At 43.9% G+C, this 14,808-nt stretch overlaps 1 protein-coding gene across 1 annotated transcript; it reads right to left on the bottom strand.

Moving 5' to 3' along the window:
* Positions 1–2,198: 2,198 nt before the first annotated feature.
* On the bottom strand, positions 2,199–2,840 carry LOC138367697 (uncharacterized). The gene has a single exon (XM_069329662.1). It carries the CDS (start codon positions 2,838–2,840, stop codon positions 2,199–2,201), a length of 642 nt encoding a protein of 213 aa, XP_069185763.1.
* Positions 2,841–14,808: the final 11,968 nt, after the last annotated feature.

Here is a 14,808-nt window from a genome sequence, read left to right as displayed (position 1 = left end):
AGCCTCGCATATGCCGCAGGCGTAACTTATTTTTTTATGTGGGCTTCAGGAGACAGGTTTGGTGTGATATAAACTCATAGATCTTTTTCTCTGTCCGATTCATGAAGTACTTCATTTCCTAATCTGTATCCTGTGTCTGCCTCCTGTTTCCACTACCTAGTTTCATTACCTTGCATTTACTCGGGTTGAAGTTTAGTTGCCATTTGTTGGACCATTCATTTAGTCTGTCTAGGTCATCTTGTACCCTCATACTATCTTCCTCCATCTTAATCTTCCTCATAATTTTTCCATTATCAGCAAACAATGAGAGGAATGAATCTATACCATCTGGGAGATCATTTACATATATTAGAAACAGTATAGGTCCAAGGACTGAACCCTGCGGGACTCCACTGGTGACGTCTTGCCAATCTGAAACCTCACCCCTCAAAGTAACTTTCTGTCTTCATTTGCCTAGAAGACTCCCTTAACCAATGGAGTACCTTCTCTTTCACTCCTGCCTGCATCTTCAGCAGTTTCACTAGTCTCTTGTGTGGTACTGTGTCAAAGACTTTCTGCCAATGCAAAAATATGTAGTCTGCCCACATCTCTCTTTCTTGCCTGATTTGTGTTGCCTGGTTGTAGAATTCAATTAATCCTGTGAGGCCGGACTTGCCATCCCTGAACCCATGTTCATTCTATGTTACAAACTTCTTTCGCTCCAGACGTTCCACTAGCTTTTTTCGCACAATCGTTTCTATCAGATTACATGGTATGCAAGTTAGGGACTCTGGCCTGTAGTTCAGTGTTTTTTGTCAATCCCCCTTCTTGTATATTGGGACTACATCAGCTATCTTCCAAATTTTTGCCGGTTCCCCCTGTTACCATTGATTTGTTAAACACTATGGTGAGTGGCAGGCACACTGCTTCTACTCCTTCCTTTAGTATCCAAGAGGAGATTCCATCTGGGCCTATAGCCTTTGTCACTTCCATCTCTAGCAAAACCTTCCTTACATCCCCACTGCTAATCTCAAACTCTTCTAGTGGTTCCTGGTTAACTATTCCCTCCCTTATCTCTGGAATTTCTCCTTGCTCTGATATGAAGATCTCCTGGAATTTCTTATTCAGTTCCTCGCACACTTCCTTTTCGTTTGTAGTGAATCTGTCTGTCCCTATTCTCAATGTCATTACCTGTTCCTTTACTGTTGTTTTTCTCCTGATGTGGCTGTGCAGCAATTTAGGTTGAGTCGTTGTATTCACCTAGTTGTTTTTTGCGGGGGGGGGGGGGGGGAGGGGGTTAAGCTTTGCTCTTTTGGCCTGCCTCTCAACTGTCAATCAACTGTTTACTAAGTACTTTTTTCTTTCCACACCACTCACACACCTCAGGAAGCTGCCCGTGACAGCTGACTAACTCCCAGGTACCTATTTACTGCTAGGTAACAGGGGCATTCAGGGTGAAAGAAACTTTGCCCATTTGTTTCTGCCTGGTGCGGGAATCGAACCTGCACCACAGAATTACGAGTGCTATGCACTATCCACCAGGCTACCAGGCCCCTTTATGTGTGTGTGTGTATGTATTCACCTATTTGTTCTTGCGGGGGTTGAGCTCTGCTCTTTCTGCCCGCCTCTCAACTGTCAATCAATGAACTGTAACTAACTACTAAGTAATTATTATTTTATTTTTTATTTTTCCATACTAACTAAGTATTTTTTCCATACATACACACACCCAGGAAGCAGCCCGTATCAGCTGTCTACCTCCCAGGTACATATTTACTGCTAGGTAACAGGTGCATCAGGGTGAAAGAAACTGTGCCCATTTGTTTCTGCTTGGTCCGGAAATGGAACACGGGCCATAGAATTACGAGTCCTGAGCGCTATCCACTCATCTACCAGACTCCCTACGTGTGTATGTGTATGTGTGTGTGTACTCAACTATTTGTACTTACCTATTTGTGTCTGCAGGATCGAGCATTGTCTCATGGATCCCGCCTTTCGACCAATCGGTTGTGTAAAGCAATGACTCTGGTCCTATTTCCCTTTTCATACCTAGTTTTAAAATTATGAATAGAATTTGCTTACAAAACCTACTCCTTAAGTGCATTCCATTTTTCCACTACTCTCACGCTAAAATAAAACTTCCTAACATCCCTGTGACTCATCTGAGTTTCCAGCTTCCACCCATGTCCCCTCGTTCTGTTGCTATTCCGTGTAAACATTTAGTCTATGTCCACTCTGTGAATCCGCCTGAGTATTTTATACGTTCCAATCATATCCCCCATCTCCCTTCTTTTTTCTAGCGTCGTAAGACTCAGTTCCTTCAAGCGCTCTTTATACCCCATCCTTTGTAATGCTGGGTCGAGTCTCGTTACAAACTTCTGAACCTTTTCCAGTTTCCTTATGTGTTTCTTCAGGTGCGGACTCCATGATGAGGCAGCTAGACTCCAAGACTGCTTACTCACGTAGGCAGTGTAAAGCGCCCGAAATGCCTTCTTACTGAGGTTTCTGAATGATGTTCTAACTTTTGCCAGTGTTGAGTATGCTGCTGTTGATATCCTATTTAAATGTGCCTCAGGAGTTAGATTAGGTAATACGTCCACGCCCAGGTCTCTTTCTTGCGTCGCCAAAGGTAGGCAGTTCCCCTTCATTGTGTACTTTTCCTTTGGTCTCCTATCACCTAGTCCTATTTCCATAACTTTACATTTACTCGTGTTGAACTCCAGTAGCAATTTCTCCGACCATCTTTCCAACCGGTTCAAGTCCTCTTGGAGGATGCTACAATCCTCTTCTGTCACAACTCTTCTCATCAACTTTGCATCATCCGTGAACATCGACATGTAGGACTCTACGCCTGTAAACATGTCGTTAATGTATATTAGAAATAGAATTGGTCCCAGCACTGATCCTTGAGGTACTCCACTTGTTACCGTTTGCCAGTCCGACTTCTCGTCTCTTACCATAACTGTCTGGCTCCTTCCTGTTAGGTAGTTCCTTACCTATGCTAGGGCCTTTCCGCTCTCTCCCGCCTGCCTTTCAAGTTTGAATAGTATTCTCATGTGCGGTGCTGTATCAAAGGCTTTTTGGCAGTCCTGAAATATGCAGTCTGCTCAACCTCCTCTGTCTTGCCTCCTTATTTTATCATAGAATTCCAAAAGGTTTGTTAGGTAAGATTTTCCTTTCCAGAACCCACGTTGATGTTTGTTTACAAACCTAATGTTCTCCAGGTGTGCAACCAGTCTTAGCCTAATTATTCTTTCAAGTATTTTACAGGGGATGCTTGTCAGTGATACAGGTCTGTAGTTAAGTGCCTCCTCTCTATCACCTTTCTTCAAAATTAGTACAACATTTGCCTTCTTCCAGCAATTGGGCAATTCTCCTGATATAGGTGATTCATTAAAGATCCTTGCCATAGGCACACTGAGGGCCTCCGCTGCCTCTTTTAGTATCCACAGTGATACTTTGTCTGGTCCAACCGCTTTAGTTGCATCCAGTGTTTTCAACTGTTTCATTACCTCCTCTACTGTTACCTCTATATCTGATAGTCTTTCATCTAGAGTAATCTCTTCTAACAATGGGAGCTGCTTAGGCTCGGTTGTGAACACTCCATGGAAACTGGCATTCAGTGCCTTGCAGATTTCCTTGTCTACTTTCAGTATATGCCCCCTCTGTCTTCCTTAATCTTGCGCTTAGTCGTTCACCGACATTTTTCTTCCTATTTGGCTGTGGAGTAATTTAGATTCCTCTTTTGCTTTGATAGCAATATCGTTCTCATAATTTCTTTCCGATTCTCTTCTTATGTTAATGTAATCGTTTCTAGCGCTGTTGTATCGTATCCTGTTGTCGTCTGTACTTCCTCCACTCCCTCCTGCTTCTCATTTTCGCTTCCTGACATTATTAAACAATAGGTAATTATATTCCCTCTTACTTTTTTCCTTTACTGTTGCAATAAATCTGTCTTCCGCCTCCTGGCATTTCCCTATGATTAGGTCCATCATATCTTGGACTGTTTTTCCTCTAATTTCTTCCTCCCACTGCACTTCACCCAGATAGTCCCTTATCCTCCTATAGTTCCCTTTCCTGTAGTCAACTCTCCTTTCCCAGACCTCTTGTCCCTTGGTCACAAGTTTGAGTTACATCATGTAGTCAAAGACTAGGACACAATGGTCACTGGCCCCTAGAGGTATTTCATATTTCAAATTCTCGATGTCTTCTGCGTTCTGGGGTGAAAATCAGGTCTAATAGGCTCGGTGTATCCCCTTTCCCTTGTGTCTTTCTTCACATGTTGTGTTAGGAAATTCCTGTCTATAACATCTACTAACTTTGCTCCCCACGTTCCTTCCACGCCATGGGGATTCTTTGATTCCCAATTTACCTCTCCATGATTTAGGTCCCCCATGACCAGCAGCTTCGCTCTCATTGAGCTAGTGTTGCTGCCTTCTGCAGTTCATCTATACATGCCTTGTTGTTGTCATCATACTCCTGTCTGGGTCTTCTACTGTTTGGTGGGGGATTGTAGATTACCAAGATCACAATCTTCCTCCCATCTGCTTTCAGAGTTCCATGTATGGAGCTCTTGTGCTTGGGCTTGTGCTCATTAGTAACCCGATTTTCCAGGTCTTCAAAATATCATTTCCGCTTTATTAGGAGTGCCACGCCTCCTCCCTGTCTCTGTGTCCTCTCTTTTCTTATCACCTAGTACCCCTCTGGAAAGATTGCATACGAGATCATGCCATTTATTTTAGTTTCCAGTATTGCAACTATGTCAGAATCTGCCTCATTAACTCTTTCTTTTATCTCTTCAGCTTTATTGGATACCCCATCTGCATTGGTGTACCAAACCTTAAGACTCTTCTTGAAAAATCTAAAATAGAGTTGTCACATGCAGGTCGGCTTGCCCTGTAGGCTATCTGTTTATCTTTTGTAATATATCTATCAATATACACGTTGTAATAGTTTTTGCTACCTCTGAGTAAATGTTTGTGTTGCAGTAAGTAATCCACTGTCTCTGCATTAGAGGAGCTGTACCATAACAGGTTCATTCTTGTTATAGTTGAAAGGCCCAATCCGGCGGCAGATTTTCACCTCATTTCCTGCCATCTCGGCTCTAATACATCTCAAGATCTTCTGTAACTCAAATTCTTCCATCTCCATCCTTTCCTGCCTCGATGATGCCCTGGATTTGAGTAATCCATGAAGTATAATTGACTGCTTTCTAAGTGACGCACTCTGTTGCTGGTCGCCCCTCCCCTGGATACCGCAGTCCCTACCACACTCACTACTCCATCCCCCACTCCTCCCCTTTCCCTTGTCATGCTGTTATTCCTGCCAAATTCAGTTGCAAGCCTAGTTATTTCACTTTCCCATGCTTCCCTGCTATATCTGATTTCTTCCTAAATATAGTCCATAAGCTCTTGTTTTTATCTCTGAACCTCGTCATGTATTTTATTAAAGATCTCACTTTTAATCCCTTGTATTAGATACTCTATCTTAACATCATTCCTCTCTACAAATTTCCATATCAGTTTCTCCTCAAACCTATCCTCTTCTTCATTTATAATACTGCTCGACCTACTTGCCCTTCCTGATTTAGCCATTGCTATAAACAACCTTACCCACTGGCGTTCCCATTACCTTACCAATCTGCTATACACAATCTAGGCGAGTGAGTCTCCAGGCGTCTCCCCACGTGGTGTAATAAGGGTTGCTGCCAGGGTGAGGTCACGTTGCTCACAGATTGAGACTAGTGAGGTCACAGTCAGCGTGAGGTCTGCTCCACTCTTCACACTGCCACAATGTGTTCCACACCTATTACGCTATGTCTACTTTCCTTCTTCACTTCCTGATGGTTTGAGCCAAATCCCAGAGTGTGTATGTGTACTCACCAAGTTGTACTCACCTAGTTGTGTTTGCGGGGGTTGAGCTCTGGCTCTTTGGTCTCACCTCTCAACTGTCAGTCAACTGGTGTACAGATTCCTGAGCCATTGGGCTCTATCATATCTATATTTGAAATATAGGCTCCATACACATTTGAAAATGTGTATGGAGCCAGCCTCCACCACAACACAACTTAATGCATTCCATTTCTTAACTACCCTGACACTGAAAAAATTCTTTTTAACGTCCCTGTGGCTCATCTGGGTACTAAGTTTCCACCTGTGTCCCCTTGTTCATATTCCACCCATGCTAAAGAGTTTGTCTTTGTCCACCCTGTCAATTTCCCTGAGAATTTTGTAGGTGGTTATCATGTCTCCCCCTTACTCTTCTGTTTTCCAGGGTTGTGAGGTTCAGCTCCCTTAGCCTTTCCTCGTAGCTCATTCCTCTCAGTTCCAGGGCCAGTCTGGTGGCATACCTCTGAATCTTCTCTAACTTCATCTTTTGTTTAACTAGGTATGAACTCCAGGCTGGAGCTGCATATTGCAGGATTGGTCTTACATAAGTGGTATACAGGGTCCTGAACGATTCCTTACACAAGTTTCTAAAGGCAGTTCTTATATTGGCGAGTCTAGCATATGCCGCTGATGATATCCTTTTGATGTGAGTCTCTGGGGACAGGTTCGGGGTGATATCGACCCCTAGATCTTTCTCTCTATTTGACTCTTGCAGGATTTCATCCCCCAGATGGTACCTTGTGTTCAGCCTTCTGCTCCCTTCGCCTAATTTCATTACTTTACACTTTCCTGAGTTGAACTTTAGCAGCCATTTTCTAGACCATTCCTCCAGTTTGTCTAGCTCGTCCTGTAGTCTCTGTCTATCTTCATCTGTTTTGATTCTTCTCATAATTTTTGCATCATCAGCAAACATTGAGAGGAATGAGTCTATGTGTGTGTGTGTTCACCTAGTTGTTCATCTAGTTGTTCACCTAGTTGTTCACCTAGTGGTTCACCTAGTTGTTCATCTAGTTGTGTTTGCGGGGGTTGAGCTTTGCTCTTTCGGCCCGCCTCTCAACTGTCAATCAACTGCTTACTAACTATTTGTTTTTCTATCTCTCTCCACACCACACACACACACACCAGGAAGCAGCCCGTGACAGCTGACTAACTCCCAGGTACCTATTTACTGCTAGGTAACAGGGGCATTCAGGTTGAAAGAAACTTTGCCCACACAGTCTCCGTGGTGTAGTGGTAAGACACTCGCCTGGCGTTCCGCGAGCGCTATGTCATGGGTTCGTATTCTGGCCGGGGAGGATTTACTGGGCGCAATTCCTTAACTGTAGCCTCTGTTTAACTTAATCCTATGGTCCCTTAATCCTATGGTCCCTAAATCCTCTGTCCTTAATCCTATGGTCCCTGGAATACGACCCGCCAAAATCGTTTAACAACCAGGTGCCCATTTTACTATAGGGTAAACAGAGGCTTAAGGACTGTCGTCCAGTAAATCCTCCCCGGCCAGGATACGAACCCAGGACAAAGCGCTCACGAAACGCCAGACGCGTGTCTTAACAACTATACCACGGGAACTGCAATTTTATTATATATCCTTATAAATATTTTGTATAAACATGCGTGTATATTTATATATTTAAAGCTGTATATTTATGTACGTATGCATGTTTATGTAAAGTTGTATATTTATGTATGTATGCGTGTATATTTATATATTTAAAGTTGAACAAAACCAGTATTGTTTCAGAAACAAATCACGAACAAACTTTGCTGTCCATTCCAACAGCAATCAATCTCGTTTCTCACTTTTACCTCCGCCAGTGTAATTAGCCTCATTGTTTAGCGTTAATTTGGACGACGCACCGAGTTTGAGGGAGATAATCCCGCGTTTATCGGGTCCCAGGAAAAACGAGCAGGTCGGGTCGCTCAGTTCCCATCATTTACCTGTTAATCAACACTCGCCTGAAACTCATTGGGAGAGATAATTGTATCGTAATCTGACTAAACGCATTTTTGTGACCGTATCTGGAGGTTAAATCACGTTTATTGGCACGCTGCCCTGTGATGTGTTGTGGGGGGGGGGGAGGGCGAGAGTGTGTGTGTTTATTGCTTGTTACAGCAAGATCGAGCAGTTTCCTGTAGAAATACTCATTTTAAGTCTGTTGTGTTAAGTAATAAGCTTGATTTCATTTTCAATATCATATCCAAGAAATATTTTTCTGCACAAACACACACACTCACACCCACACACACACACACACACACACACACATGCTTCGTCTGATATTTACCCTAAATGAGTGGGATATAAGGGAAGTTAAGATGGAAGCCCCTTTGGGAATGAGTGATCACAGTTTATTGATAATTGAGTACCTGGTAGAGCTAGGAATTATCTCCCCCCAAAAAAGAACTAGGAAACAAATAGCTGGCGTACCGAAAGGGGAATTATGAAGAGATGAGAAGTTTCCTAAGGGAAATACCTTGGGACACAGACCTCAGAGCTAAATCTGTACAAGACATGGTGGACTATGTCACCCAAAAGTGTCATGAGGCAGTAAACAGGTTTATCCCGGCCCAAAGGGAAAAATCCGGGAAGCAAAAGAAGAATCCATGGTATAATAGTGCATGTATGGAAGCAAAGGAAATGATCAAAAGGGCGTGGAGGAACTTCCGGAATAACAGAACACCAGAAAGCAGAGAGAGAGATACCAGAGAACCAGGAATGAGTATGTCAGGGTGAGAAGAGAAGCAGAGAAAAATTATGAAAATAATATAGCAAACAAAGCCAAGACCGAACCAAAGCTGCCCCATAGTCACATCAGGAGGAAAACAACAGTGAAAGAACAGGTAAAGAAAATAAGAACAGGCGAGGATAGGTTTACAGAGAATGACAGGTGTGTGAAGAACTCAACAAGAGGCTCCAGGAACGCCACCGGGTTCGATTCCCGGAGGAGGCAGAGACAAATGGACAAAATGTTTCTTTCATCTTGATGCCTCTGTTACCTAGCAGTAAATAGGTACCTGGGAATTAGACAGCTGCTTCGGGCTGCTTCCTGGGGATGTGTAACAAAAAGGAGGCCTGGTCGAGGACCGGGCCGAGGGGAACGCTAAGCCCCGAAATCATCTCACGATAACCTCAAGATAAGATAGGTCTTCAAAATAGAGCGATAGGTCTTCAAAATAGAGCAAGGGGAGGTTTACCTCCCCTTGCTCTATTTTGAAGACCTACCTTATCTTGAGGTTATCGTGAGATGATTTCGGGGCTTAGCGTCCCCGCGGCCCGGACCTCGACCAGCACTCCTTTTTGTTACACTAGGAGACGTGGCAGCAAACCAGGCGGCCTTGGAAGGATGCGAAATTACGAGAGATGAGGTCAAGACACACCTGTTGGATCTGGATGTGAGAAAGGCTGTTGGTCCAGACGGGATCTGACCATGGTTACTGAAAGAGTGTGCAGAGGCACTTTGCTTGCCACTCTCCATAGTGTATAGTAGGTCACTGGAGACGGGAAACCTACCAAATATATTGAAGACGGCTAATGTGGTCCCAATATACAAAAAGATTGACAGACATGAGGCACTGAACTACAGGCCAGTGTCCTTAACTTGTATACCATGCAAAGTGATGGAAAAGATCGTGAAAAAACCTAGTAACACTTCTGGAGAGAAGGAACTTCGTGATAAATCGCCAACATCGGTTTAGGGAGGGTAATCCTTGCCTTACAGGCTTAATAGAATTCTTTGACCAGGTGACCAAGATTAAAAAGAAAGAGAAATCAGAGCTCAACCCCGGCAAACACAAATAGGTGAGTATAAATAAGTGAGTACACATACACACACACACACACACACACACACACACACACACACACACACACACACACACACACACACACACACACACACACACACACACACACACACACACACACACACACACACACACACACACACACACACACATACACTCACACACACACACACACACACACACACACACACACACACACACACACACACACACACACACACACACACACACACACACACACACACACACACACACACACACACACACACACACACACACACACACACACACACACACACACACACATCTGGAGAGAAGGGACTTCGTGACAAATCGCCAACATGGATTCAGGGAGGGTAAATCTTGCCTTACAGGCTTGATAGAATTCTACGATCAGGTGACACAGATTAAGCAAGAAAGAGAGGGCTGGGCGGACTGCATTTTCTTGGATTGTCGGAAAGCCTTTGACACAGTACCGCATAAGAGGCTGGTACATAAGCTGGAGAGACAGGCAGGTGTAGCTGGTAAGGTGCTCCAGTGGATAAGGGAGTATCTAAGCAATAGGAAGCAGAGAGTTACGGTGAGGGGTGAGACCTCCGATTGGCGTGAAGTCACCAGTGGAGTCCCACAGGGCTCTGTACTCGGTCCTATCTTGTTTCTGATATATGTAAATGATCTCGCGGAGGGTATCGATTCATTTCTCTCAATGTTTGCGGACGATGCTAAAATTATGAGAAGGATTAAAACAGAAGAGGACTGTTTGAGGCTTCAAGAAGACCTAGACAAGCTGAAGGAATGGTCGAACAAATGGTTGTTAGAGTTTAACCCAACCAAATGTAATGTAATGAAGATAGGTGTAGGGAGCAGGAGGCCAGATCCAAGGTATCATCTGGGAGAGGAAATTCTTCAGGAGTCAGAGAAGGAAAAAGACTTGGGGGTTGATATCACGCCAGACCTGTCTCCTGCAGCACATATCAAGCGGATAACATCAGCGGCATATGCCAGGCTGGCCAACATACGAACGGCATTCAGAAACTTGTGTAAAGAATCATTCAGAACTTTGTATACCACATATGTCAGGCCAATCCTGGAGTATGCAGCCCCAGCATGGAGTCCATATCTAGTCAACGATAAGACTAAACTGGAAAAGGTTCAAAGGTTTGCCACCAGACTAGTACCCGAGCTGAGAGGTATGAGCTACGAGGAGAGACTACGGGAATTAAACCTCACTTCGCTGGAAGACAGAAGAGTTAGGGGGGACATGATCACCACATTCAAGATTCTGAAGGGGATTGATAGGGTAGATAAAGACAGTCTATTTAACACAAGGGGCACACGTACTAGGGGACACAGGTGGAAACTGAGTGCCCAAATGAGCCACAGAGATATTAGAAAGAACTTTTTTAGTGTCAGAGTGGTTGACAAATGGAATGCACTAGGAAGTGATGTGGTGGAGGCTGACTCCATACACAGTTTCAAGTGTAGATATGACAGAGCCCGATAGGCTCATGAATCTGTACACCTGTTGATTGACGGTTGAGAGGCGGGACCAAAGAGCCAGAGCTCAACCCCCGCAAACACAACTAGGTGAGTACAACTAGGTGAGTACACACACACACACACACACACACACACACACACACACACACACACACACACACACACACACACACACACACACGCGCGCGCACACACACGTTGGGGGCGCAGGGGGCTGAGTACCACAAGTGTGCTGAGATAGCACGCTGGATACGTAGTCTTGTGGACCAGGGTGGATTCCCGGTGCCGGCGGAAACAATTGGGCAGAGTTTCTCTCACCATAATGCCCCTGTTACCTAGCAATAAACTAGGTACATAAATAAAATTGTCAGGAGTAATAACAAATGCTGTGTTTCCAAAGGACTACTATTTAGTAAGGAAAAGAGAGGACGAGGAGAAGCCCTGCTAATAGGGAAGGACTGGAGATTTTAATAGATGGAAATTCTGTGTTGTGACGGATTCAAAGATTACATAACAGGAACCATGACAATGGGTGGACCTAAGAAAATAGTGGCTGTCATTTACAACCCTCCACTAAATGACAGAAGACCCAGACAGAAGTTTGATAAGAACAACATGGCAACGAATAATATAAAATATAATATAACAGAGAGAGCAGTTTCAGTTGCCTGCAGGAATGGCTCCAGACTCGTAGTCATGGACGATTTCAACCAAGGAAAGATCGACTGGGAGAATAGGAACCCACATGGAGGTGCAGATACATGGAGAGCTAAACTCTTGAAAGTGGCAACAAGAAACTTTCTGAGCCAATATGTCGGGGAACCTACAAGAATGAGAGGCAATGGCCAACCTGCTAGACTCGACCTGATATTCACCCTGAATGAATCAGAAATAAGGGAAGTTAAATTTGAAGCCCCCATAGGAATGAATGACCACAGTGTATTGACATTTGAGTATCTGGTAGAGGTAGGGATAACCTATCCAAAGATGGGATTGGAAGGAAAAAGACTAAATTACCGAAGAGGAAAATATGACGAGATGAGGAACTTCATAGTGGGAATACTATGGGAAATAGAACTCAGAGAGAAGACTGTACAGGATATGATGGATTATGTTACCCAGAAGTGCCAGGAAGCTGCTGTCAGGTTTATCCTGGCCCAAAAGAAGAAAAATGAAAAGCAACAGAAGAATCCATGGTTCAGTCAGAAATGTAAAGTAGCGAAGCAATTGAATAAAAGAACATGAAGAAACTACAGGAATAACAGAACACCAGAGAGCAGGGAGAGATACCAGAGGGCCAGAAATGAGTACCTCAGAGTGAGGAGAGAAACACAGAGACAATATGAAATTGACATAGCGAGAAAAGCTAAGACCCAACCAAAACTGCTCCACAGACACATCAAAAGGAAAACAGCAGTGCAGGAATAGGTGATATAACTGAGAAAGGGGGAGAACAGATACACAGAGAATGACAAGGAGATGTGTGATGAACTCATCAAGAGATTTCTGAAGGTCTTCACAATAGAACAAGGAGAAGCCCATGCGCTAAATGAGGAGGAGGCAAACCAAACAACCTTGGAGGAATTTGACCTCTCCGATGATGAGGTCATAAGGAATCTGTTGGAGCTAATGTGATAAAGGCTGTTGGGCCTGACAGAATCTCACCATGGATACTAAAGGAAGGTGCAGAAGCACTAAGTGTGCCACTCTCTATGATGTATAACAGGTCACTGGAAACAGGAGACCTACCAGAAAGTTGGAAGACAGCTAATGTAGTCCCAATATACAAAAAAAAGGGTGACAGGCAAGAGGCACTGAACTACAGGCCAGTTTCCCGAACTTGTATACCATACAAGGTGGTGGAGAAGATCGGGAGGAAAAGGCTCTTGAAGCATCTGGAGGGAAATAGCTTTGTAACACACCACCAGCATGGGTTCAGAGATGGTAAATCGTGCCTCACAGGTTTAATAGAATTTTATGACAAAGTAACACAAATTATGCTAGAAAGAACAGGGTTGGCAGACTACATTTTCTTGGACTGTCAGAAAGCCTTTGACACAGTACCCCATAAATGGCTGTTAAAAAAAAGTTGGAGCAACAGGCAGGAGTAAAAGGGAAGGTGCTCCAGTGGATAAGGGAGTACTTAAGCAACAGGAAACAACAAGTAACTGTGAGGAGAGAGACATCAGAGTGGAGAGATGTTACCAGCGGAGTCCCACAGGGCTCTGTATTTGGACTCATCCTCCTTCTAATATATGTAAACTATCTTCCAGTGGGTATAGACTCATTCCTCTCAATGTTTGCTGATGATGCAAAATTTATGAGAAGGACCAAGACAGAGGAAGATAGACAGAGACTATAGGACGAGCTGGACAAACTGGAGAAATGGTCTAGAAAATGGCTACTAAAGTTCAACTTAACAAGAAAACAATGAACAAGTTCAACAAGGAAAATGTAAAGTAATGTAATTAGGCGAAGGGACCAGAAGACAGGCCTTCATCAAAAGGATATCATCAGCTGCATATGCTATATTGGACAACATAAGAACTGCCTTTAGAAACTTGAGAAGGAAGCGTTCAGAACCTTCTATAACACTAATGTCAGACCGATCTTGGAATATGCAGCTCCAGCCTGAAGTCCATATATAGTTAAAAACAAGACAAAGTTAGAGAGGTATGTCACCAGACTTGTCCCGGAACTGAGAGGCATGAGCTGCGAGGAAAGGTTAAGGGAGCCGAACCTCACGTCCCTGGAAACCACAAGAGTAAGGGGAGACATGATAACTACCTACAAAATTCTTAGGGGATTTGTCAGGGTGGACGAAGACAAACACTTGAGCATGGGTGGAACACGAACAAGGGAACACAGGTGGAAACGTAGTACCTAAATGAGCCACAGAGATATTAGGAATCATTTTTTTCAGTGTCAGAGTAGTTAACAGATGGAATGCTTAGGCAGTGATGTGGTGGAGGCAGACTCGATAGACAGTTTCATATGAAGATTTGATTGAGCCCAGTATGCTCAAGAATCTGTTCATTAGTTGATTGACGGTTGAGAGGCGGGACTAAAGAGCCGAAGTTCAAGCACAACTAGGTGAGTACACACACACACACATACACACACACACACACACACACACACACACTCAGACACACACACACACACACACACACACACACACACACACACACACACACACACACACACACACACATACACACACACACACACACACACACACACACACACACTCAGACACACTCAGACACACACACACACACACACACGCACACACACACACACACACACACACGCACGCACACACACACACACACACACACACACACACACACACACACACACACACACACACACACACACACACACACACACACAGGTGATATGATCACTACATACAAAATAGTAACGGGAATTGATAAAATCGACATTGAAGATTTCCTGAGACCTGGCACTTCAAGAACAAGAGGTCATAGATTTAAACTAGCTAAACACAGATGCCGAAGAAATATAAGAAAATTCACCTTCGCAAATAGAGTGGTAGACGGTTGGAACAAGTTAAGTGAGAAGGTGGTGGAGGCCAAGACCGTCAGTAGTTTCAAAGCGTTATATGACAAAG

This window comes from Procambarus clarkii, chromosome 23 (genome assembly GCF_040958095.1).
Source record: "Procambarus clarkii isolate CNS0578487 chromosome 23, FALCON_Pclarkii_2.0, whole genome shotgun sequence".
In the NCBI taxonomy this organism is placed as follows: domain Eukaryota; kingdom Metazoa; phylum Arthropoda; class Malacostraca; order Decapoda; family Cambaridae; genus Procambarus; species Procambarus clarkii.
The sequence above is the reverse complement of the archived record's forward strand: the minus strand, read 5'-3'. Positions and strand labels throughout refer to the sequence as shown.

Coding starts and splice junctions, on each gene's coding strand:
- LOC138367697 (XM_069329662.1), bottom strand. CDS start 2,840: ATGTTTACAGGCGTAGAGTCCTACATGTCGATGTTCACGGATGATGCA.